This window comes from Callospermophilus lateralis, chromosome 3, assembly GCF_048772815.1.
Source record: "Callospermophilus lateralis isolate mCalLat2 chromosome 3, mCalLat2.hap1, whole genome shotgun sequence".
Classification (NCBI taxonomy): domain Eukaryota; kingdom Metazoa; phylum Chordata; class Mammalia; order Rodentia; family Sciuridae; genus Callospermophilus; species Callospermophilus lateralis.
The window spans coordinates 171,430,456-171,455,442 of NC_135307.1; the positions used below are offsets into that span (position 1 = coordinate 171,430,456).

General features: G+C 45.1%; 1 protein-coding gene and 1 pseudogene across 1 annotated transcript in view; one reads left to right on the top strand and one right to left on the bottom strand.

The window, feature by feature from the left end:
• Positions 1-11,222, bottom strand: part of Tgm3 (transglutaminase 3) — a 51,342-nt gene extending 40,120 nt beyond the window's left edge. Inside the window, exon 1 of the mRNA XM_076849447.2 lies at positions 11,154-11,222. Coding sequence (XP_076705562.2) covers positions 11,154-11,222 — 69 coding nt within the window. The remainder of the gene's footprint in view (positions 1-11,153) is intronic.
• A 10,521-nt stretch (positions 11,223-21,743) lies between these two features.
• On the top strand, positions 21,744-24,742 carry LOC143394370 (ADP-ribosylation factor-like protein 8B; annotated as a pseudogene).
• Positions 24,743-24,987: the final 245 nt, after the last annotated feature.

Consider the following 24,987-nt stretch of genomic DNA (forward strand, 5'->3'; position numbering starts at 1 on the left):
CCCATCCTTAGACTGAGGTCCTTAAAGGAACAGGCTGTGGGTTACATTCATTCCTTGCTCCAAAACTAGCAGAGCCCTTGACCTATAGCAGGAACACACACACACACACACACACACACACACACACACACACACACACACGTTTGAATAAACCAATCAATAACATTAGGACTGGGGATTGTCACTCCCGTCCACTTAGCTATTCCTGTGGGCAAGCTCCAGCCAGCCAGTGCATCTCGACCCTCTCACCTGGGTGCTACTGCTATTGCTCTAGTAAAATGGGGACAGACGGAGAAACCCGAGGACACACAATTGTGAGATTCATTCCCCTGTGTAAGTGACTCTGGAGCCTGCTTGCTTAGGAAGAGAGCGTAAAGAGAGCAGAGGTGTATGGCAAAGAGCAATGGACCTTGATTCGGAGGTTTAAGGGTGGCCTCTAGGGTGGCCTTGGCCTCTGCCAGCTTTGACTCTTGGCAAGGCCTGCCTTACGCAGGGTCAGTCCCACCAGGAAGCCTGAGAACTTCTTGACAATTTATGATGATTGTTATTACGGTTGGCCTGGGAGCCAAGAGGAACTGGACCCTGGGCCATCCTTTCAACGACTTGACAGAGGAAGCTGAAGAAATGACAGGCAAGTGGCACTGCCCTCGGAGAGGAAACTGGTCACAGAGATCTGCCTGGGTCAAAATTCTGCGGATGCCAAGTCACCTCACCTCTCAAAGCCTCCTTACTTATCTATAGAACCGAGGTGGAATTTCTTGGAGAATTAAAGGAGTCCATGAATATAAAGTGCTTAATTAGTACAGCACCTGGCACAGCCCAGCGTCAGAAGTTGGTATTGATGTTATCAGGATCACTAATACCCTTAAGGGATTCCACTTTCCAGTGTGCACAGCGTGGACATTGGTGACTGACCGCTACTCATTGATCTCCCCTTGGATGGGTCTGTGCTGATCAGCCTTGACCCCAGTGTGGTGCAGTTAGAAAAATACTCTGAGCTGGACTCAGCGACTAGGACTCAAAGCCAGGTGCTGTAACTTGCCTACAGTGTGACCTTTCACTTTTCTTACTCCCAGGCTGTAGTGAGGCTCAGAATTAGGGTGTGAGTGCAGCTCTGAGGTCCCCCTTAGACAGACTCCTGTTACGCACGCAGGTCGGGGGCTGGCTTCCCGTCTCCCCTCCTTTGCTGCCCCGGCTGGGCTGGCCTGCAGCCTGCTAACTGAGCAGCAGCAGCAGGGCCAGGCAGGGAGACTGCCCTGAGTCGACTCTGTGTTACCTGCCAGAGGATTGCGCCACAGTGGTAGCCGCAGCCCCAACCTGAAGGCAGACTATGATTTGCTGGCTATGTCACAACTTCAGCTAAATGATTTTCAATTCCTAGGTGGAGTCACCCAGCTACACGCAGGATGAAATTCCTGCTTGGCCACAGTCTCTGCTCCTCAGACTTCAGTTAAGATGGAACATGCAAATGGAGGCTTTTAAACAGAGAGCCTAATTGATCACTTGCCTTTTTTCTCCCTCTAATTAAGGGATTTAGGGTTGCTGAAGATTTCACAACACACGCAGATGCACAAACGCTTATGAGAAATTTGTCCAGGCCAGACCACCCCCAGCACGAGGTGGGTGACACATTTCTCTTGACCACTGAAAGGAAGAGGATCTTATGCCTCTCAAGACAGCCCAGGCTATACTAGAGAAGTTTTCGGGCTGTAGCATTAGACCTTGGGGTGGTTCTGACTGAGGCCTTTAACTCTGGTTAAAGTGCATTGAAAGGACCAGAAAGGTTTTCTTCATTTGAACTGAAAACATCTCCCTAGAGCTTCTATCCACTGACCCTCATCGCTGCCCACCAGCCCCAACCACTTATGGAGACCACACAAAATGAGCCTGCTTCTTCCTTTATCCAATACCGGTCACGTTCTCCCCCAGGCCTAACAAACACTTTCCTCTCTCCCTAAGTCTTCTCTTTACCAGGTTAAACACCTGTTTCCTTAAAGATCATTTCTGGTGAGTCATGGTTTGGGAGCTTCTCATCATCTTGCTACTCCCTTCTGAAATCTTCCCTATCTCCATGGCCCAATCAGCTTGAATTCCTTAGCTGGGCAGTTGGAGCCTTTCAGAATATGTTCCTCCTTAATTCCATGTTTTCTGCAACTCTTACATGGACTCTCTTCGTTGGCAAAATGTGACGGATCATTTTTCCACCTGTCTTTAAGCTGGGCCTCCATGGAACACCTGCCCCATTCCTTAGGTAGTAAGCATCATCATTGTCACGGCCCAAAGCCAGTTTCTTCTCCTGCTCCTTCCTGTGGTTTGTGGGAAGACGATTTATAAGGAAATAGGCCAACTGAGGCTTAAGTCTCAGGGGCACATTCTAACTGCACAAGCCACCCCAGGCAAGTCACTTAACCTCTCTCAGCCGATGATGTCATTGCAATATAGGTCTGATGCCACCTGCCTGGCCCATCTCTGGAGTATGGTACGAAACCATGAAATGCTTCCACAAAAGCCCTTTGTAAATGGCAAAGTGCACTGATCTGCCCACCTCTGAGCTCTTTGAAGTTATCCAGTGTCACTTGTCACATATTCAAGAATACAGGATCTAAATCTGTGAGTGCCGTTTCAAGGAACACCTCAGAGTGTGAGACTCTTCAAGAGGGTAGTATATGCATCCACGTGGCTGACACCATTCCTGATCCCAGGCTTTGTACTAAGAGTTGCACCTCAGTTAACTTCAGAGCCTCCTTGGGAGGTGGGCATTATTATTCCATTTTATGAGCAAGAAGCCAGAGAAGCTAAGTACTGGGACAAGGTGACATGGCCAACAAGGGGCTGTACCAGGATGTGGATGTGAGCCCAGATCTGTCTGACAGCAGAGGCCCTGTTCCTAACCACTAAGCAGCTCTGTCTCTGACAAATCCTCCAGGTCACTGAGGATGGAGCCTCAGGCTGGCACCTGGGTCTTAAATTCAAGAGACCGTTGACATTGATCGTGGTGATATGATGTGAACAATCCAGGGCTGACCAGGAGGTCAGGGTCCCTAGAAGACTGATACTTCAGCTTCAACATTCCTGGGTTCATGCCCAAATCTTCTACTTCTGACCAAAAAAATAAAGCAAACCAAATCCTTGGAGTAAGAGTGGGTATCCAAAAGTCCTGCTAACTTGCATAGGTGCTCATGTCGCTGACTGCCTGCTTGCAGGAGGCCTGCCGGACTCTATCAGATGCCCAGCTCCCAGTGGAGAAGACAGATAAAAAAAAAAAATTCTGTTGCTGCTTAAAAAAAGATGAACTAATAACAGCTAAAAAGAAGTGCATACCACTTGTGAAAAGCATCCAGAAAGAGTGATGGATATTGATCACAGAGATTAGGAAGGGCTTTTATTAAGAAGGAGGCATTTCCCACAAACCCTGAAGGAGAAAGCTCGTGAAGAGAGGCGTTCCCGGCGGGAGGAGAAGTGGGGGGGCCTGCAGCCTGGCCCTGGGGAAGACTGCACATGCGTTGATTGAGAGGACCCAGAACCCCAGGGCACTGGGGAGACGGGAAAGGCCTGACTCTGCCCTGACACACTAGCGTGACACTTAATCCTCAGGCTTGAGGAAGGCCAACCAACCTGCAGCCTCAGATCATTGCGTGTCTAAAGCATCTTGTTGGAAGAATCGGTTGACTCTGCCAAGTTGTCCCTTGGCCATTTATTTGTGAGCACACAGCAGAAACAAACAAACGGGGAGGAGAAAGGAAACCACAGCCCACTATCTGTGGTCCCAGAGGTCACAGCCTGGGGGGCCAAGTTGTGGTGTGGTTAAGAATACACCAGATGATAAGGGGCGGTTCACCTGGACCGCGTCAATCCTCAGAAAAGAAGTGGACCAGACAGGCCAGTCTGCTTAATCCCTTCATTTGCCTGATGAGAAAATGAGGCCCGCAGAGAGACGACTTGCCTAAGATCACAGAATTGCTGACCTGAGTGCCAGAGGCAGAGGAGAGCACAGGAGTCATTTCCTGCAACTTCCTTTTTAAAAGGAAGAATGCTAAGGCCCAAAGTATCCAGAACGAGAATGCAGGTTTTCCGGCTCTCGGAACGCTGCTCTTTTTGCAATGCTGTTCTAGTCACTTCCTTCCTTTCAGTTGAGGAACACATCTTAGAAAGTCCCATGGGGGCTGGCCCTGCAAGTTAGGGAAATGATCTTCAACGTCACCAACAGCAGCATGTTACTATTCACATCGTCTGGCATCCGTTCGATAACCACAAAACCACCTCCCCGATCCTTAAGAGGGTCTTTGGCAGCAGATCACAGGGCACCTGCTTGCCAAGTCACAGGGGAAAAAATTGGGCCTGCATTGGTTGCATGTCTTAGCAAAAGCCAGACTCAGATTTGAAACTTTGGATTTTAAATTTCATGTTTTTTTTTAATCCATCTCATATAATTTGATAAGAGTAGATAAATATCAGAGGGAGAAAATTCCCTGCGTGCTTCATTTTTGCCATCTGACATAGTATAAGCTGCTTTGAGTAAAATGTGATTTATCAAGAAACTGAAAGGTCAAAGAAGAGAGAAGGGCTGCCCAGGCTAAGTGGGGAAGGCCTGGGCTGGCCTGGGGTCCGATGGCCTCAGGGAGTGTTCTCTGCCCCCACCTCGTGTGGCTCACTCACCCCCAGATTTGGAACTAGGCACTTTCTCTCAGTTTCCATTTCCTCAGTTTACCAAAACAGTAGGAGAACAGAGAAGATCAGTGTACACAGGACCTACCTCTAACGGCTCCCCTCCCCTGGTGCCAGAAGAATAAATAGATTTTCCAGCCATGTCTCAAAATTAATAAAAGAAAGATTAGAGGGAATGGAAGATGATTTCTTCTGGATTTTGTTCATCTATTCAGCCAACAGTTATTATGCCGTTATGGGCAAGGCTCTCTCTCTTTAGACATTGTGGAAAACTAAAATCTGAACGCATTTCATTGAGGGCGACTTGTATCACAACCTGTAACAGTGTACCTCTGCCAGAGTGTGTCCTAGGGGGATATGTAATTGGTTAAAGAGGTATTTTGAAAAAATGTAAATGCCTTATTAAAGTATGGTAGATTCACACATTATCTATGCAGATATTAAAAAGGGTGATGTCTGTGGCTAAATTACTTGACATTGAAGGATGTTTATGATATATTAAGTAAAACAAACTGCACGTACGAATGAACAAATTTAAACATGTGGAATGTGATACATTTACACATACTCTAGTGGAAAATATGAAAGGCTATATAATACACTAGAATGGCAATAATGGTCTATGTGTTGAAATTAAAACAATTTGATTATAAAATTATACATTTCTTTTCAATTTTTTATGATGAGCACTCTTGTTTTTTTGTTTTTTTGCTTTTTGTTTTGGTACTAGAGACAGAACCCAGGGGTGCTTCTGAGCCACACCCCCAGCCCTTTTTATGTCTTACATATTTTGAGACAGGGTCTCACTAAAATGCTTAGGGCCTTGCTGAGTTGCTGAGATTGGCTTTGAACTTGCATTACTTCTCCCTCCGCCTCCTGAGCTGCTAGAATTACAGGGGTGTACCACGTATTTTTATAATAAGAAAAATGACCATATTATCTTAGAAAGATGATAATGACATATTATAGTATAAAAAGTATACTTAAAAACTTTATATAGCTTAGTATGATCCAGTTTTGATATATCTTTATAGCAAATGTAGGAATTTTAAAAAGCTAGATATTGTACAACAAAATACAAATGCTTGTGCTCCTTAATTTTGTATTTTCTAGTGTTTATCAAGGATATGCATAAATTATATAATGAGAAAGAAAAGTTAAGTTTCCTTTTTTTTAAAGCTAAAATAGGGTCCTGCCTTTAATTTCACCAATGACGTCTGGGTGGAGTTGGAGCCCTACGTTAGGCACCTGGGGACTCTGGGTAGTCAAGGGTCTGTCTCTAACTTTCTTGGAGAGGAGAGAAGAATGCACAGAACTGACATGGGCAAGAGGGCTCAGTAAGTTTGCCTGCTGAATTGAGAAAAGATTCATGGAAGGGAGAACATTTGAGCCATGCCTTAAGATACAAAGGAACAAATAAAGAACTGGAGGAAAGGCATTCTCATCAGAGAAAAGGCAAGGGAGGCGAGTGGGCTCCTCCTGGGAGCAGCACCTCTGTGGCACCAAGTGGCCCCTGATCAACTCCCCCCATCACACCTGCCAGACCCCCTCCTCCATCACGTGTCCTCCCCGGGCTCCTCAGTTTCTTTCAAAGAAGGCAGCCGTGAGTAAGTGCAAGGGGTGCATTTCTCCCCCTAATTTGTTCTCATTGCAAACTGAATGAGGTAAACAAAAACGGATTCAGCACTAGAGAACCTGAATTAATGAATTCTTTCATACTTTTGGGAATTCGTCGGCTCTTGCCTGGATTTGACTGGGATTTTTTGTCTTCACCAGATTGATCCCATACAAACACTTCCTTAATTATCAGGGACAAAGTAGGAATTTCCCAGGCAGTAGATTTTGATCTCAGTTTCATGCATCCATTAAGAGAGTTATAAATTTCAGAGGGCTCAGGCTTGTTCCGGCATAACATGGGCCTTCACGGCAAGGATGTTAATGACTTGCAAATGACATTCCAACCCTGTCTCCTGGCAGACTCTCTGGACAGTAGGCATGGGGAGATGTCTGGGAAACGGCCCTGTTCACCCCTCTGGAGCATAAAAAGTCTAGAAAGTCACAATGTGGCAATACTTATAGGACTCGTGCACAGGGAACATGAGATGACATGGAACTATTCAGTTGAGTTCATTACAACACAGGAACAAATAATTTCCTGTCTGCTTCTAACTAGCTCCAAACACTTGGCATCGTTCCAACAACAAAGTGGCTGTGAGGACTTCCTCTGGCTCTGAGTCTTGGTCCTCACTGATGACATCTGGGTGAAATTGGAGTTTTACGATGGCTATCTGGGGACTTAGGGTCTAGTCAAAGCTCTGTCTGCAAGTCACTTGGAGACCTTAGGAAATGAAGGGTTTGGTTGAAATGGGGAAGTTTCAACCTTTCCTTTAGTTTTCACACCACCATCTCCTGTTCTACACACACTGGTCAGGAGCATCTTCCAATAGACAGTGATCTAGGAGCATGGCCACATCCACCCATTTCTTCCTTTTTTGTAATTAGTTATACACGACAGCGGAATGCATTTTGACTCATCGTTCACAATTTGAGCACAACTTTTCATTTCTCTGGCTGTACACTATGCAGAGTCACATCATCCATACAATCATACACGTGCATAGGGTAATAACGTCTGTCTCATTCCACCAACCTTCCCACCCCACTACCCACTCCCCTCCCCTCACTCCCCTCTTTCCAATTCAAAGTCCTTCCATTCCTATGTTGCCTCTCCCCATTATGGATCAGCATCCATATATCAGAGAAAACATTTGGCTTTTTTTTTTTTGATGGACTTTCTCCAACTCCATTCATTAACCATATGCCATATTTTCATTCTCCTTTAAGGTTGAGTCATATTCCATTGTGTGTATACACCATAGTTTCTTCATCCATTCATCTACTGAAGGGAATCTAGTTGGTTCCACAATTTAGCTATTGTGAATTGTGCTGCTATAAACATTGATGTGGCTGTGTCCCTGTAATATGCTGTTTTTAAGTCCTTTGGGTATAGACTGAGGAGTGGGACAGCTGGGCCAAATGATGGTTCCATTCTAAGTTTTCCAAGGAATCTCCATGCTGCTTTCCAGAGTAGTTACACCAATTTGCAGTCCCACCAGCAGTGAATGAGTGTGCCTTTCCCCCACATGCTCACCAACACTTATTGTTAGTATTCTTGATAGCTGCCATTCTGACAGAGTGCACTTCCACCTGTTTCTGATCCTCACTGAGAATCTCTGAAGAAAATGATGTCAAGTGTTTTTCACACCTCCCCCTCACTCTTTTAAGTTTTATGATTCTAGATAATAATGATCAAAAGAGCCTTAAAATATGGGCATGGCCACAATTATGCTTGCATACACAGATGCTATCTGGGAAAAGTGGTTTTCTCTGAGGAAGGGACCTAGGAGCCTCATGGTTAAGGAAAAAAGAGGTCAACTCTTCACTGCAGAGCTGCTGTTTTTGTTTTAACTGAATAAATACTACTTTAGGAATTTCATTTGGCTGTGTGTCACAGAGACCTGAGGAATGTGACTTAGTCACACAGAGGTCTTAGTTTTTGTTACTAAATGAAAAACCTGGGCAGGTTGCTGAGAGATTCCTTCTGGCTGTCTGCAACACCATCGTGAACTGTGGCCCTGTCTGACCCCCAAGCTCACAGGGAGCTGCCATCTCTCTAGGCAAGACCCGTGATTTAGGCAAGAAGACAGAAGGGCAAAGAGCAGCAGATCATTCCTTGCTTCTTACAGAGATTTCCTGGGACCATCTCAGTAGCTTCTGTTGACATCTCAGTTCTGCTCAGAACTGAGCTATTCCCTCAAGCTGCAAGGGAGGCTGGAAGTAGAGGGTTTTTTCTTTTTTCTTTTCAATTGGATATAGTGCTATCCTTGCAAAGTTGGGGTTCTGTTAGTAAGGCTGGAGAGAAGGGATAGGGATTTGGTAATGTGCAGTGTCTGTCAGACATGTATGGTCCTTTCAGAAAAGAACAACTGTGTGTGTGTGTATACTCATATATATACACATATATGTAAAAACGTTAGGATACCTACTACTTAAGTATACATAAGAGCTTTGATATATAAGGTTATATGTACGTATACATATATGCATGTATGTATGCATGTGTGCGTAGGCATATGTGTACACTCACATATTCACACCTTAAGGAAAAAGTCACAGCACAAGAAGTGCCTGTGTGAATGAGGGCGTGATAAAATCAATAGATTTCTCCCAGCCACAATCATTAAGCTGCTGAAAATTACAAACACCACCATTTAAAATCTCTGTAATTGTCCTAAGGCCATACAGCAAATGCAAAACCATTTATCTAAGGCAATCTGCTTAATCTTCCTGGGAGCCCGTGACATTCAGTCCTCCCCAGATCAGTGTGGAGAAGACTGCCACAGGCAGGTGGCTCTGGCCCCAGTGCTCACTCCTCTGCTTCAGGTACAGGCTGGGTCTTGACCTGATGAGGTCTGGACTTTAAAGCTGTTTAGCCTCATGGCTTTTGCTTTTGTTCTGTTTTTAAAAACAGAACTATTTTAAAGGGCAACTGCTTGAATTCTCCTCGAGTTGTGAAGACCAGACTCCCCATTATGACAGAAAGCAAAGAACGGGACCAAGAATGGAGGCTGCCATGTTTGGGTTCTTGCTGTTTTCTTGGGCAAGTCACTTCCCCTTTCTAGATTTCTACTTCCGTGGAGAAAGAAAAGCCAATTTGGGAAACAGGAAGACATCTTGAGAATCGTGATCTGATGATCTGACCCTGCTGTTCCCACAACCTTCCTTTCCTTGTTCTTCTCAGATTTCCTGCCTGAAAATCTCCGGAAGATGCATTGGAGTGTGGGGGATAAGGATTTGATGCTATTGGTTAGAGTTTCGGATGCCTGCATCATACCAGAGGACTTAAGCAAGAATGTTCAAAAGGAGAACTAAGACCCTTAGCTGGGAGAAAATGGAGGCAATAAAGCAATCATACAAAAAGAGAATCTGGGAACAAAAAGAGCAGGGTTGATATAAAGAAGAACACCATGTTATCATTTGCGGGAAAATGGACAGAACTGCAGACATTGTGTTAAGTGAAATAAGCCTGACTCAGCAAGAAAGTATCATGTGTTTCCTCTTACATGTGGAAGTTAGTTGGAAAGAAAGGAAATGAAGGAAGAAAGAAAGAAAATGAAAGAAGGAAGGAAGGAAGGAAGAAGGGGGGAGGAGAAAAGAAAAGGATGTCAAGAAAGCAGAAGAGGATCCGGGGAAGTGGGGGGAGTTGGACAGTGAGTTGGTCACATGGTGTCACGGGTGTACAGTGCACCACAACAAGAGCCACCATTCTGTATAATTGATAGGCACCAATAAAAAATAAAATACATTTTAGAAAAAGTAGGGCTGAGGTAGAGTTCCAAGTTGAGGGGGTGGATTTGTAGCTACTTTTGTTTCTTCCCTGATCCACTCTCATCCTTTCTTTTCTGGGAATGGAAGGGAAGGAAAGAGAAAACACCTTCAGCACCTGCCTGATTCAGCATAAATTCACTTTTCCAGACTTCAGTTATTTGCCCAGAACCTTCATGAACTTTGCTATATTTGCGCACCAATTATCCCATGATGTACTGAATATTTTTCTTTAAGTCAATTCCTTTTCTCTTTTTTTTCAACTTGCAGAGTTACCTACGCCCAGTACCAATTGATGACGGTACCAATTGATAAGCGGCTTTGGCATGCTATTGTTTTCGAAGGCATATGAAAACAAACATGTCAAGAGAAATATGTCACACTCTGGGGTCCATCAATGACAGCTGTTCAGCCCTTGCAAGCACCCTAGAGGTAGGGATCATTGTACTTAGCCTACCTATAAAGAAACTAAGGTTCAGAGAGGTTAAGTAACTTGCCTAAGATCACAAAACCAGTAAGGGCAGAACAAGACTCGAAACCACTTTTGTCTTCAAGTCCTGTGCCCATTCCTCCAGCCCCGCCCTAGAGTGAGGAGGGAGAAAGGAAAGAGTAATACAGAAGCAAGATCAGTCCACAGAGATTCAATCGTTCTGGTTCAAATTGCTCGTTCAGTCCCTACGAAGAGCCCAGCTCCGGTGCCCATTTCCCCTCCCTAGCAGACTCCTTTAGCACAGTGAAGTCGTGACTGGTGCAAACCTGATGCCTTTCTGTGTTTGTCAAGTGGTGGCTTATTCCAGGGACAGCTCGTGCCAGGCTGTCCTGGTGTGGAGGCTCCTGGAAGCCTTCCTAATCCCTGCTCTTTCAGATGCCTGATCCAGCCTTTTCACTCACCATCCCCGAGGCCCTACCTTCCTGTTTGCTTCTTGCCTGGACAAACACAGGGCTTTGCCCACAAGTTGGGCCTTGGGGACGGATTTGCTATTTTAAGCAGTGGATTTATGATCATGGGCATCCATTCTGGAACAACTTAGGAGCATTCTCTCATCTTCTGTTTTCACCAAGAGCAACCAGAGGACTCAGCAACCCAGGCATGGAGGACTCACGTGCTTGGCAAAGAAGGGCACCTTCTTGGTCTCCCCATCAAAGGGCCTGCTGGGGTGTGGTCCTTCCATGGAACTATGGTTAGGGCCGTGTGAGGACTCAGACATGGCCTGCCTCTGCTACAAGCTCTGCACTGATGCAGCTGGTTCTGAGCTTGGGGAGGAGGGGTGGGGGGTAGAAGAGTGTAGGAGGAAGGGGGCAGAAGAACGTGCATCATGGGCCTACATGTACCAACCTCTGTTCTACACACTTCACATCTGCCACTCAATGCTCTCAACAACCGACAACCACAACAAATAGATATCATCAGGCTCATGCTGCAGATGAGGAAATCCAAGAGGGGAACGTGAAGGAGCTCACTTGAGGCCACGTGGCTACTAAATGGCAAAGCCAAGAGTTGAACGCAGGTCTGATTCCAAAACCCACACTTTTTTCTTTTTTCCGCTGTACCAGGACACCTCATTTCTAGATGAGATAAAGGAGTTTACAAAGAGACTCATTTCCCAGGTTGTATGTCTCAGAACCCCAACGCCTCAGGCCTGAGGAGAAGACCAAACAGATTCAAAGGAAGATGGTTTAGATAAAATTAAATAGATGCCTTTACTGTAGGACAGCTCAGAGCCTTTCAAATTCTAATGTGCATGTGAAACTCCAAAGACAGATGCAGAGAGCCACATCACCCAAATCACCCAGGGACCCTTGTTTCCATGCAAAACATCCAAGAAACCAGTGTTTTATAAATCAGTTTAGAAAATACTTATCAACCAGACTTTAAGTACAAAAAGGGAGGCAGGACACTTGCCTAAGTAATATGACAAGCTGAAACCAGGCATTTCCAAACACACCGTGGCCTCACTCCTGTCCTGCCTGCTGGTCCCAATGGGCTCTGCGCAATTCATCAGTCATTAAGGATGAGGTAAGTGCCCATCACCTGCCAGGCACTGAGGCACACAAGGCATCAGAACAAGACATAGTGGAGAGGCGACCCCATGGCCTTATGTTGGCAGTGTTGATGAGGGTATGTCTTGGGGGGATAGGAAAATCCTCCATGGGGACCCAGCAGGCAAAAAGACCCCAGTTTCTACAAGGTGCCAGCATGCCTCCTGAACACCTGTGACCCCTCCCCTCCCCCATATCCATTATAAACAGCAGAGCCATTTTCAGATTCCATCTCCAGTCCCATCCTTGTCCCTCTTTCTTTTGTCATAGTAAAAGGGACAATTGGCATAGGTACAGATTCCTTTGGCTTCTGTTAACACTGGATGAAATCTCTCTGCCAGATTGGGTACACAGATTGGTGGGGTGCTTGACGGCAGAGCGATCACGGAACGTCAGGGCAGAAAGAGATCTTGGTGACCAGCTACCCCAAGCCACATTGTGAACCAGGAAGTGAAGCTACAAGGTAAGGACTTGCCATGGTCTCCTGTCCCGGAGGTCCAGCGTGGTTTACCTGCTCTGCTGGTTGACCCACAGTTGATGTTCATCGATTTAAGCTATGCAAAGCAGAAAGCCAAACTGTAGCACGAGCCTGTGACCCGGCTATGGGGAACCATGAAGGAGGGGGAGTCCCCGTGTCTTCCTTCTACAGCACCTTCACAGAAGATTCTAGAAAAACACAAGGCTGACTGCCCAGATTCCAGGATTGGTTGCTGGGTCCTTCCCCAGCCTCTGCCTCTGTGTCACTGTGTGCCCTGGGGTGGGTCATTCCTCCTCTCTGAGCCTGTCTATTCATCTGCAAAAAGGAGGAATTCAGGTTTGAGATGCTTCCTTTAGCTCTAAAGGACGCTCCATGGGAAGGAGCTTTGTGTCAAAGGCCAGAACACTGCCAACATCGCCATGCCTCTCAGTGCCCCCTCTCTCCTGCGCATGTTTTTAATCCCTGACCATTGACTGGGCCCACTTTCTCTCTGGGGGCTGGAGAACTCGTGTTCAGGAGACTCCAGGCCCTGGATGGGTGGGCCTTGCTGCTGGAAGAGCACAAATTACAACTAACTTGCTGGGGCAAGAGTGGGCCTGTCGGGGCTGCAGCCCCAGCCTATCTCTAGGGTCCTGAAACTCAGCCAGAAGGATGGCCTTGAGGGTGGTGGCTCTGGAAACGTTGTGACTAGCCTCTGACTGGAGAGAATTTGTTGATGAGGACAGAAGCATTATGATTAGAGTTGGTGAACTGTCACAATGAAGAGGAATTAGCTTTGGAAGGAGCTCCCAGGTAGAAGTACCCGAGCAGCCAGTTTGAACTTATGACATAAGGGCAAACCTTTCTAGAACTCGGATGAAGGGAAATTGTACTTCAAGGGATGGTGGCTTTGTCTACCACTGAAGAACAAATGGCAGCTCAATGACACAGACAGAAATGTCTAGGAGACAGGTGGCAGGCTGGCTAGGGCCAGGGTGTTATACCACAGGGTCAATTTGAGGTCCCCTTCAATTTAGAGGCTTGAGTTCTGGAAAAGACCTGGTGAGAAGGTGCCTGTCCTTCTTGGCAGTGTGATCCAGGGGTGCCTGCATCCTTTCCTAGAGAAAATAAACCTGTACCCTTCTCCAAACGCTGCTGCATTTATAGGGACCACTTCCTCTCCCTCGCCACTGACTTTCATTCTTTGTTCCTTGGGGTTTTAGTGATAAACACCTTGGAAGCCATTTCTTCAGATTCTGATTTCCTTCTTCAATCTTGAAATTCCCAGAGAATAAATAAGCTCTGTCCTCCGTTGAGACATCGGGCTCATGGATTGGGATTTCGGTACCAGGTGCTCTTGGGGCTATCTATGTTTTCTACTCTCTCGGCCAAGTTGGCATTATTTTATATTGCTCATAGATTAACTCTTCTGCATTGATTTCTTGATGAGATAATTAGAAATTTGGCTACTATTCCCTACTGTCTTCACTCAGCCTTGGGCTACTTGAGAAACAGAATACTAATTTGGTATTTGGGCTCCAGAGGAAGTGAATAATGATATGATTTATAGCATTGTAAGTGATTAGGAATGATTAGAGAGAACTGAGATGCTCCCAAATCCCTATTTCGTGGAAAACCATGCAGAGAAAGTACAACTGTCTCCCCTGGTAACATTCCATGGTGCTTGTACAAAAACCAGATGTCAAGGGAGAACTTACGTAAGAACACGATCAGACTTGAACTCAGATAATACGGGTTTCAATCATGCTTCTCTCACTGGGACAAACCCCTCAACAACCTCTTTGGGACTCAGTTTTCTTGTCAGTAAAATGGCGTCGGAGTCATTTATTCACTCAACAAATATGTGACTCTCTACAATGCACAAGGCATTTGTGTGCTTTCCACCTGAGGGAATTGCTGTGCATGAATTGATGGAGATATGACTGTGAAAAAGTTTTATATGAACTCCAAAGTGCATGGTGGAAACACAGGGTGTTATATATAAGATGGGACAGAAAGTATTTTTTTTTTCATTTCTAATAAAGATCACATGCCCAGTTCTAGGGAAGTGTTTCTTTGAAATGATCTCACTTCTCTTGTGTCTGATAGCACCCCAAATACAAATGCTCCTCAACTTATGATGGAGTTACATGCCAATAAACCCATTGTGAGTTGAAAGTACCATAAATCAAAATGCACTGACCGCTCCTAACCTACTGAGCATCAGAGCTCAGCCACACAGCACCTGTGGAGTTCTGGTTGTTTGCCTTCATGATGGCTGGGCTCCCTGGAAGCTGTGGCTGGCAGCGACTGCCCAGCATCAAAAGAGAGGACAGCCAGGTGTGTTAGCCCATGCCTGTAATTCCAGCTACTCAGGAGGCTGAGGCAGGAGGAGGGCAGGGTCAAGGTCAGCCTGAGCAACTTAGCAAGACCCTGTCTCAAAATAAAAACGAAAAGGGCTAAAGAGGGGGAGAGAGAAGGATTATGGTACCACATACTGTTAGCCTGGGAAAAGATCAAAATTCAAGATTCCAATTACAGTTTCTACTGAATGCAAATCACTTTTGGACTATGGTAAAAACATCATAAGCCAAACCATTATAAGTCAGGACCATCTCTAGAGCAAATGAGAACAGCCATTTTCCTTCCCTTCAGGACGGATAGAGGCCGGCTTCCTCTATGCTTACATCAGCTGAAAGTCTGTGGACTGCTAGGACCTCTCCAGGCACACACTCTTCTAAGAAGCTCCACATTGCTTTTCTGTGCTGGGGACACTTAGGAAGGCAGCCAGGGGTGCGGATGATATTCAAAAGCAGAAAGCCATGGCTTTTACTGACATCATTGTCATTCACTAGTCCCCAGCCCTAAACTCCATCTCCTTTCCTGAACGGAGTATCTTAACGCTGAGCTTGTTTACCACACAAGGCTGCTGCGCAGCTCCCTCCAGACAGTGCTGTGAGAGGACTTCGTAAAGCTAATGACTATGTCCCCATGTCAGGGCTTAATTTTCTGTGTACGTCCCCTGAAGTCGCATTAGCAATTGTGATGTCTTACCCGTCTCTGTGCAGGACAAATACTAATGCTGGCTCCGTCTGAAACCAGAAGTGATAGGATCTGATTTTCTGATCATTATCTATTTAATAAGTTTCCAACACTTCTATTTCCCGAGTCATTCTCTCCCCTTCTAAATACTTTTGTGACATCATTTTCCCAGCATGGAAGTGAAAAACGGATTTCACCTGACCCCCTGCACGGAATGGTGAAGGTCAGGCAGTGCTTTGGAAGTGTGAATCTGTTTCCTTCTTTCAGTGGAAGCTGCTGTTGTTCCTAAGTCATGGCCACCTACAGATTCATGAATGTGACTCTCTATTTCCAGGCCTAATGACGATAAGAAGTCCCTGCACCCTCCTCGCCACGCCTTCTAGACATCTTCCCACAGTTCAGTCTGCTGATAGATGTCGACGATTACTTAGCACATATAAAGCTCCTGGAATTTATGACTTGTTTTATTAGTCCTTCCTTAGAACCTCCCTAAAAGGATGGTGAACAAGACACTGGTGAAGAAATAGGGTTCTGGGTGACACCGTGAGCATGACAAATCACTGTTTCCACGGATAAGACAAGTGTGATTAATTCCTCTACTAAAATCCTATAGAGTTGGTTGGTTTTGACATTAATAATAGATTGTGAGAGCTCCAGCCACAGAATCAATACAAGTGATCGGTGCCAATGGCCTTTGAAGACTCCACCAGAAAGCGAATGATTTCCAGAGGCACTGTCCTCTGACTGCCGAAAATCTTTCGTTCCTTCCTAGATGGGTATCTTCATTTTTTCCAAGGTGGAGCAGGGAGACTGAGGCCTTGTGAAGGAATGTGACTTGCCAAAAGTTACCGAGTTGATGGCAGAGCCGAGATCACAGCACTTGGCACAAATTAGGAGCTCAATAGATACTTAAATGAATAAAAGGCTGAAGGAACTCAGGTCTGCTCTTCACTTTTCTCTCCCTGCCACCATCTAGGGAAGCTACCTGGATTCCTGCTGTGTTTTCTGAGTTGAAGGAACTTCCCCCAAGTCTTATGAAGTTCTGGTCCTGCCCTTTCCAATGAGACAGCCACAGGCCACACGTGGCTAAAAAACACGGGAAATGGGATCGGTTCAGATTGGGATGGACCTTAAGTCAACCTCAAATTTTGAAGGCTTACTGTGAAAAGTGAAAGAAAAATACCTCCTTAGTAGTTTTTGCATTGATCATATGTTGAAATGCTAATAGCTTACATATACTGAGTTAAAGAGATTATTAAAATGAATTACACCAGTTTCTTTTTACTTCTTGAGGTGGTTCCAAGAAAATTTAAAATTTTATTTACAGCTTGAATTTCAGTTCTACCAGACAGCCCTATAAGGTCATCTATGGAAGTTTTGAAAAAAGAATTATATATTGATTTGTTAACTTTTCAGTAAAAAAATAATTTCTTCTGACTAGCCAAGAACCCAGGAAACAAAGTTAAGAGTAATGATTTTCTTTTCAATAACAATAACAAAAATTCCTCTCTTTTCTCTGCCATGATTCCTTCCTGTGAGTATTATGCAGGGTCTTCAATCTCGTAACTAAAAATCTACACAGGTGACCCTAATTGGAGGGCTGGCTGGCCTAGGAAGTGTCATGTCTCATCAGAATCGCCACTGTCCCAATCCCCACAGGCAAAGGAGTCGTGTGAATTTTTGGTGAACAAGTTTTCATAAAAATAATTACCATAATAACAATATTTTATAGCAACTTGCAATCTATAAAATGCTTTCACGTATTATCACCTTTGATTCCCGTAACAGCTTTGTGATGTGAGCAGTATTATAATCCCACTTGACAGATAAAGACACTAAACACAAGTAGGATAAGAGGCTTGCTTAGGATCACACAACTAGAATGTGGTAGATCTGGTTTTAAAGCTCACTCTTCTACCACTAGGGCCTTAGCAGGAGTCCAGTGTGTGACCTTCACCTGCCTGACCTAGCTCAGCGGCCCCAGGTTGTCCTTCTCTGCAGTACCTCATTAACAGTGGAGGAGAAAAGAAGAGATTTAAGAAGTAGTAAGAAGAAACTCATGGAGTACAGGTGGCCCCTAATTCACAATCATTCAATTCACAATTTTTCAAATTTAAGATAGTATGAGCCAGGTGTGATGGTGCATGCTTGTAATCCCAGAGTCTCGGGAGGCTGAGGCAGGAGGATCTTGAGTTCAAAGCCAGCCTCAGCAACATAGCCAGGCCCTAAGCAACTCAGTGAGACCCTATAAAAAAGGACTAAGGATGTAGCTCAGTGGTAAAGGACCCCTGAGTTTAATTCCTAGTACCATAAAAAAAAAAGTGTACAAGTGACATGTATTCAATAGAAACCATATTTAAACTTTTGATCCTTTCCTGGGCTGGTAGGTGCAGTATGGTCCTCTTTTGCTATGATGGGGCAGCACCACCAGCTGCCAGCCCCAGCTCTAGCCAATCCTGGGATCACAGGTGAGAGCAGCCAATGCCCTACAACGTACTATATTGCTAAACTATGATGTGTGGTAGGTTAGGTGTATTAAATATGTTTTCAACTTATATTTTCAGTTCGTGATGGATTTATCAGGTAGTCCATCATAAGCAGGGAAGTATCTTGAAGATAAATTTTGCTATGGCTCCACCACAATCCCATTATTATTATCTCTTATGCTACTGCATACAGAGAAGGGAGAGCTACACTGGCAAAGTCCTTATTGGTGTAAGTCCCACCTACTGCTGGGCAGAGGGAAGGTATTATTTCCATCTGAAAGAAGTGGAGAAACAGGCTCAGACATGAAGCCTGCTGTTCATTCTGCCACCCTCAGTTGATTCTGGGTATCAATAAACAAATCATAAGCATGTTTATTATTTCTATTTTTGTCGTTATTCATCACTTCATAATTAGCTTGATATTTTTTATACTTCTAGTTTCTTTTGATTCGTTTTATTTCTTTAACTTTTAAAATAAAATGTATTAGGCTCTTTAAAAATTGTCTTCTAATAAATGTCTTTAAGGTTATAAATTTTCCTCCAAGTATCAAGTTTGCTGCATTCATGGGTTTGGATAGTCCCAGTGTGTATGATGGTCTCAAAATTGATTTCATTAATCATAGTTCATTAATACTCTGTTTATAATTCAGTCCTAAATATTTTATAGTTTCCACTGGGATTTCTCTACAACCACAAATTTTGTGCATGGAATAATTTTTTTACCTTGTAAAACTTGTATTTGGTTTTTAAATAGAGACTCTATGACTCCTGGGGCAAAAGGCTGCGGGTGGTGGGAGGGCGTGGCTAAGGGACAAGAGAAAATGTGCGAGCTGAGCCGAAGGAACTGTTCTATGCCTGCATTGTGGCGGTCCTTCCTTGACTGTACACTAGAGAATGTGTCAAAACTTAGAGAAATGTGTACTAAAAAGAGTGGCTTGCACTGTATGTAAATTAGACATTAATTTTTTAAGAAGCAAATTAAAAACCAAAGCCTCCCTCCTTTCTCCTGCAACCCAGGTGCCTTGTTTCTCTCCCTGAAGGTCACTATTGTCACCATTTTCTAAAGTATTTTTCTAGGGCTTTAAAAACGCATTTTCAAATGTATGCCTATTTTTTCAACGCAAATGGAAACTATTATAAACCCTATTCTGCACTTCTTTTGCAAACTGAATACCTTGATGATATTGTTCCATGGTTTATTGTACACTGCTTTTTTTGTCATTTCTAATTTTATTGCATTATAGTCAAAGATCACAGGGTAGCCAAACAGCAGTTATCTTGTTCAAGAATAGGAGAGACGCGTGGCTCTCTGTACAGACAACTATGACCTCAGGGAACATCTCGCTTTTTCGGTCTCCTCTGCTTGATGAACTTCAGGCTCAAAGGCAGCATCCTCTGTGTGGTTTCCATAGCAACTTTTGCTGCTGCATCTTGGGTGCTGTCTTTATATCACATCTCTGCTTGGCTCTGTCCAGCAATGTGCCACCAGGCTGAGCTCCCCCACCACTCTGGAGAAAAGGCTTGGTCTCAATGTTCCCAGAACCTACCCAGTCACTGAAATCCCCAGGCCATCAGTGTGAGAGGAGGCTACACAGACCAAATATCCATATATATATTTGATGATGGTTCAGGAAACTTTGTTGTCATTTGATAAGAACCAAATTTACAAGATTTGTTTAGGAATTAAAGCTAGACTTGCAAAGAGGAAGAAAATAACATAAGTCCTTTGGATTTCCTGGTACCTCCAGAACTTGAAAATATATATCTGTGATTTTCCCCCTTACTAGAGACAATTTTTTTGTAGTTACAAGGAAGCTTAATTAAGAATATAAAAAAATTTTTTCTTAAAAGCCAATCCACAGAACAATATTTTGACTTTGGATAATATCTTTTGCAAATCTCTACATTCTACTCCCATTCGCTAGAGATAAATGGCCTTGAATACATGTACCTCTCTACCTGGGGAAATACCTGATCTTTTAGAATCTACTGGAAAGCTTTAGGGAGCTCAGGCAAAGCTTATTCCTCATCTCTTTGAGTCCCTGATTAAAACTCACCTGAAAAAAATCAAGCTGACCCCATGTTTAAGCTCTGGACATCAAGAGGCTGTTGTGATGCCTTCTAAGAGTGGTCATAAGAGAGCTTACCAAGATGTCATAAGTATATTCAGTCAACCATGACCAAACTAAAAATTCTGTCATTATATTTTTGGGTTATGACAGCCAAACTAGAAGTAAACAGGGAGTGACTTACCTAATAAAAATATTCTTTCCTTGAAGTCTGTCTGTAGCAGGCAGACATGGTAAAAAAGCCCTATTTTGGAAAGACTAATTATTAATCTGTTTTCCACCTTTATCCAGAAAGTATTTAAAATGCTGAATCCTTGCATAGCCACCCCATGCATGAGTGCTGATGGAGAAGTTAGTATAAGTCTTGGTTTCCCCTCCCATGAAATGAAGAAAATTCCATCTATTTCGCAAGTTACTGGAGAGATGGAAGGGGATGGTGCATGGAGATGTCAATGACAGAGTCCTTCCACAGCCACTGTGTTTGCCAAACAAGGACCTCTGATTCTCCTATTCTAGTGATGAAGATGGTTTTTTAAATGTCTTAAAGGTCCTTAGGTCCGAAAGACAGTACCCATCAGTGAACTTCCTAGTGGGCACCATGTGAATACCAGGTATGATACTGGATGGATAAGGCTTTAGACCATGTACAACACAGTAATGGCACCGCAGCTCCTCCTCACACATCCATCCAGTCTGCCTAGGTGATTGGCGCCTGTCCTTCATGCTCTGCTCAGGCACCATCTCCCTGGGGAAGACTTCCTGGACTAAGGAGCCTTAGCTTTGATGGCTGCCAGAGCCTCCCACACCACCCCGAGTGCCCCTGCTTGTCTGACACCTCCTCCTCTCTGGTGCTTACAGGGCAAAGTCTGCATCTTTGCTCTGTGCGTCTCATGGGAGGTGTATATTTGGCACAGGGTGCATGTGCAGTAAATGTTGACAGACACGGATTAATGTTAAGCCATCGTCGAGAGCAGAGGGGCTCTGGTTCAGAGTCTGCTACCTCAGAGTCTTGCCCCATCTCAAGCAGATGTAATCTCGCTTCACGCCCCAGACCCCAGGGCCAGTTGCCCTCTCTCACAATGCCCAAGCTGGGGCTCTGGGGAGCCCAAGGATGGTTCGATGCTTTGAAGGAATGAAAGGGGAAGCACGACCTAGGGAACAGGCTGGAATTCTTTATTAGCTTTATTTTAATATTTTTAGCTCATTAGAGTCATAAAGTCGAAATAATGGAAAATTTAAAAAGCCAAATAATTGATCATAAGCAAAACTTGAATTAGAACTCAGATTGTAAGGTATAGAAACAAGGATGGGAAAACAGATTATGGATGACTTGTTCAGAGTTTGTGCTATCTCATTTACTCTGGGTAAAATGCTGTTAAATCAGAATCACACCATTTAACAGTATCATTCTTTTTTTTTTTTTTCTTTTAATGAAGTGCCGGCATATTACCCAGCACTGTACTTGGCACTTGGGGGGAGTTACTTTTCCCTACTCCTTTCCCTCTGGTCCTAGGAACACATTTCAGAGATGAGTCAGGATTAGCCCTCATCCAAACCTGGCTTCCCTCCCTGCTCTGAAATGCCTGGCTTGTCCCCAAGATGCTCTCTCTTCTGTGGAAGTCAAAATCCTCCCATTAACTTGCTGTGGACAGCAACACACACCTTGGTGATTTCCCAGTGTCCTCTAAGACAGTGGTTCCCACTCACTGGAATCACTGGAGAGCATTCAAAGATTCTTCTTGGCACCCCCACTCCAGAAATCATCATTTGTTCAGGGTGACATGGGGCTTGTGCCTGTCCCACTGACAGCTTTCTGGAGTGGGGGGGTTCCAGGGGATAGTGCACATTTATACTAAGCCTTAGCAATTAATTCATTTGGATTAGGAGACTTGGGTTCAAGCCTGGTCTTGTTGAGCCACTTACCTTCTCTGGACCCTGAGTTTCTCATTCTGAGAATGAGGAGGCTGGGCCTCATTGAACCCAGGACTCCTAATCCAAATTAACTAATTGCTAAGGCTCAGTATAAATGTGCACTATCCCCTGGAAGCCCACCACTCCAGAAAGCACCGCAGTGCCTTGGTCAAAGCTGTTGGTGGCTGCTGTCAGGGCCATGAAGAACAGGGAAATTTTGAACTCAGTGGAAAAGGAGGGTCCTAAACAAGGATGGGCTATGAGCTGGTGGACCTTGGACAAGTTGCTTCTGTGATCCAGTTCTGTCACCTGGACAACTGAACAGCGCTGTCCAAGATGAAACCTGAAACTCATCCTGGTCGTCCTTCAACCCCTCACCCCCACAGCCCATCAGTCATCCTGTCCTGGTGATTCTATCTCCTAAATTGAATTCTTGAATCCATCCATTTCCCCCATTTCCTCTGACACTGTCATCGTTTGGGCTACTGTCTTTGTGGCCATGGACCACTGCCATAGTTCCCTCCCTCCCACCAAAGTCAAGTCTTTTTTAGAAGATGAACATGTCCTCCCTATCCCTCAAAACCTTCCAATGGCCTCCACCTTGTTCTGTCTTGGGTGAAATTCAAATGCATTACCCGCCTCCCACCTGGCCTCATTCCTCATCTTCCCTGCTCACCCCCTTCATCCTCACCTCTCACGCTCTGACCACTCCAGGTCCTCACAATTCCTCAAGAAAGCCCTCCCTGGGCTGGGATTGTGGCTCATCGGCGGAGCGTTTGCCTTGCATATATGAGGCCCTGGGTTCGATCCTCAGCACCACATAAAAATAAATAAATAAAGGTATTGTGTCCCAACTACAACTAAAAATATATTTTAAAAAGAAAGAAAGAAAGAAAGAAAGAAAGAAAGAAAGCCTTCCCCGATTCCCTTAGGTCTGAACTCCTGTGATCACTACAGAATGTGTTACAATGGCCCCTTGACCTGAGTGTCCTTCATGACAAGCCAGGGACCCCTGCCATCTGGGTCTTCATTTTACTGCTATGTGCCAAGTGCTGGGTAATATGGGAGACTTTATTTAAAAAAAATTGATATCATAAAATGGCATGTCCTGGATTTCACAGCCTTGCTACCCAGAGTAAATGAGGCAGTATGAGCACCAACCCCAAACAGGGTCTGACAGGGCTCACCAGGAGTGTTTCCGCACCCTTGTTTCCCTTTTTATATCTCATGATCTGAGCTCTAATCCAAGGTTTTCTTTTTTCATATATATATATAATGACCCCAGCCCCTAAACCAAGGTTTTCTTGCCATCAGTTATTTAGCTCTGTATTTCCTTTCCATTCATTTGACTTTATGACTCTCATGAACCAAAAAAGAAAAAAGAGAGAAATTCAAAATCCTTTTCCTCTTTCCTTTCCTGGTCAACTCCTCCCCTCTAAGTATGAGGAATGAGGAAGGACGCAGTCTCTGTTCCTCCTAGGGCCTTCTTAGTCTGATGCAGGGATCATTTAACAAACTGTTAGAAAGATTTTATCCTTCCTGCACCCTGAGGTCCAAAGAAATTCCTTCTGAGGTCAAAACTGTTCCTTTAATGGGCACATGATGTATAATCCGGGGATCCTGGGGACTCCAAGTACCTACTTGACCCAAGGCCACACTGTGCCTGAGTTAGGACGGGACAGGTTTCTGTGCTGGGAGGTGGGGTGTGGCCGAGAGGGTGGGGAAGGTCAGGGGCAGCGGAGGTCATAGGGCTGCGGCTGCCCCCTGGGGACCCGAGAGAACCCCAGCCTCCCCACCCCGTCGCAGCACCGTCGCATACTTACTCTGGGCGTCCATCTCGGCTCAATTCCAGAGCTCTAGGCTTAGCTTCATGGCTCAGGCCGCTGCGGCCGGCCGGGTGCTCCCCTGTTGTGCTGGGATCTGCTGAGCTGTTGGCGGGTCTGAGCCCAGGCCGCCTCGCGGGCAAGTTCGTTGGCTCGCGTGGGAGTCTCCGTTGGCGTTGCCGTTGCCGCCCGTGCTCCGGTCCGGTCCGGTCCGCCTGGCTCCGCTTTGGCTCCGCGCACCCTCCATCGCCCCCGCCTGCGGGACTGGTTCCACTAGCTGCCCTACCAGGACACGGAGCTGACACTGGTGGGGCTGCACTACTGCGGCACGACCACCTTCGTCAGTGTCAACGCGTCCGGTCCATGCAGCGAAGATAGGACACCCACAGTGGGCCTCAACACGAGGAAAGAGACTAAACCTGACATTAAAGATCTGGGACATCGGGGCTGGGGAGATAGCTCCGTTGGCAGAGTGCTTGCCTCGCCCGCACGAGGCCCTGGGTGCAAACCCCAGCACGGGGTGGGAGGCAGGGAGATCTGGGACAGAGGAGGACGACCCTGATTCCGGAGCGAGTGGGAACTGTACTGCAGAAGAGTCAATGCCATCATTTACAGGATAGATGCCTCTCCAAAGGAGCTACCTAATCTAGATCAACTGCAGTGACAAAGAATTCCAGTACCAGGACTCGGCAACAAGAGAGATCTTCCAAATACCTTGGATGGGAAACAGCTAATTGAAAAAATATCCTGTCTGCTATTCCGGGTAGAGAAATTTGCTGCTATTCGATTTCTTGCAAAGAAAAGGATACTATAGATATCATACTTCAGGGGCTTACTCAACATTGAAAATCTAGAAGAAGCTGAAACATCTCCGGAAGTCTTCCAGTCCTTCTTGGCTATAATCCTAGATTTATTGTCCATTCCTCTGAAGTACTTCCCAGAATATGGTCCTTCCTAAACCCTAGAAATTGCTTTTTTTTAGAGTTTAGTTCTCTATGCACTGCTGAAGATGTGTATCCCTAACCCTTCATAAAGAATCAGAGTTGTCATGATGAAGTTGGCATTAATGAAAGGGATTCTCCCACATAATTGTCTTAAATAGTGTGCAT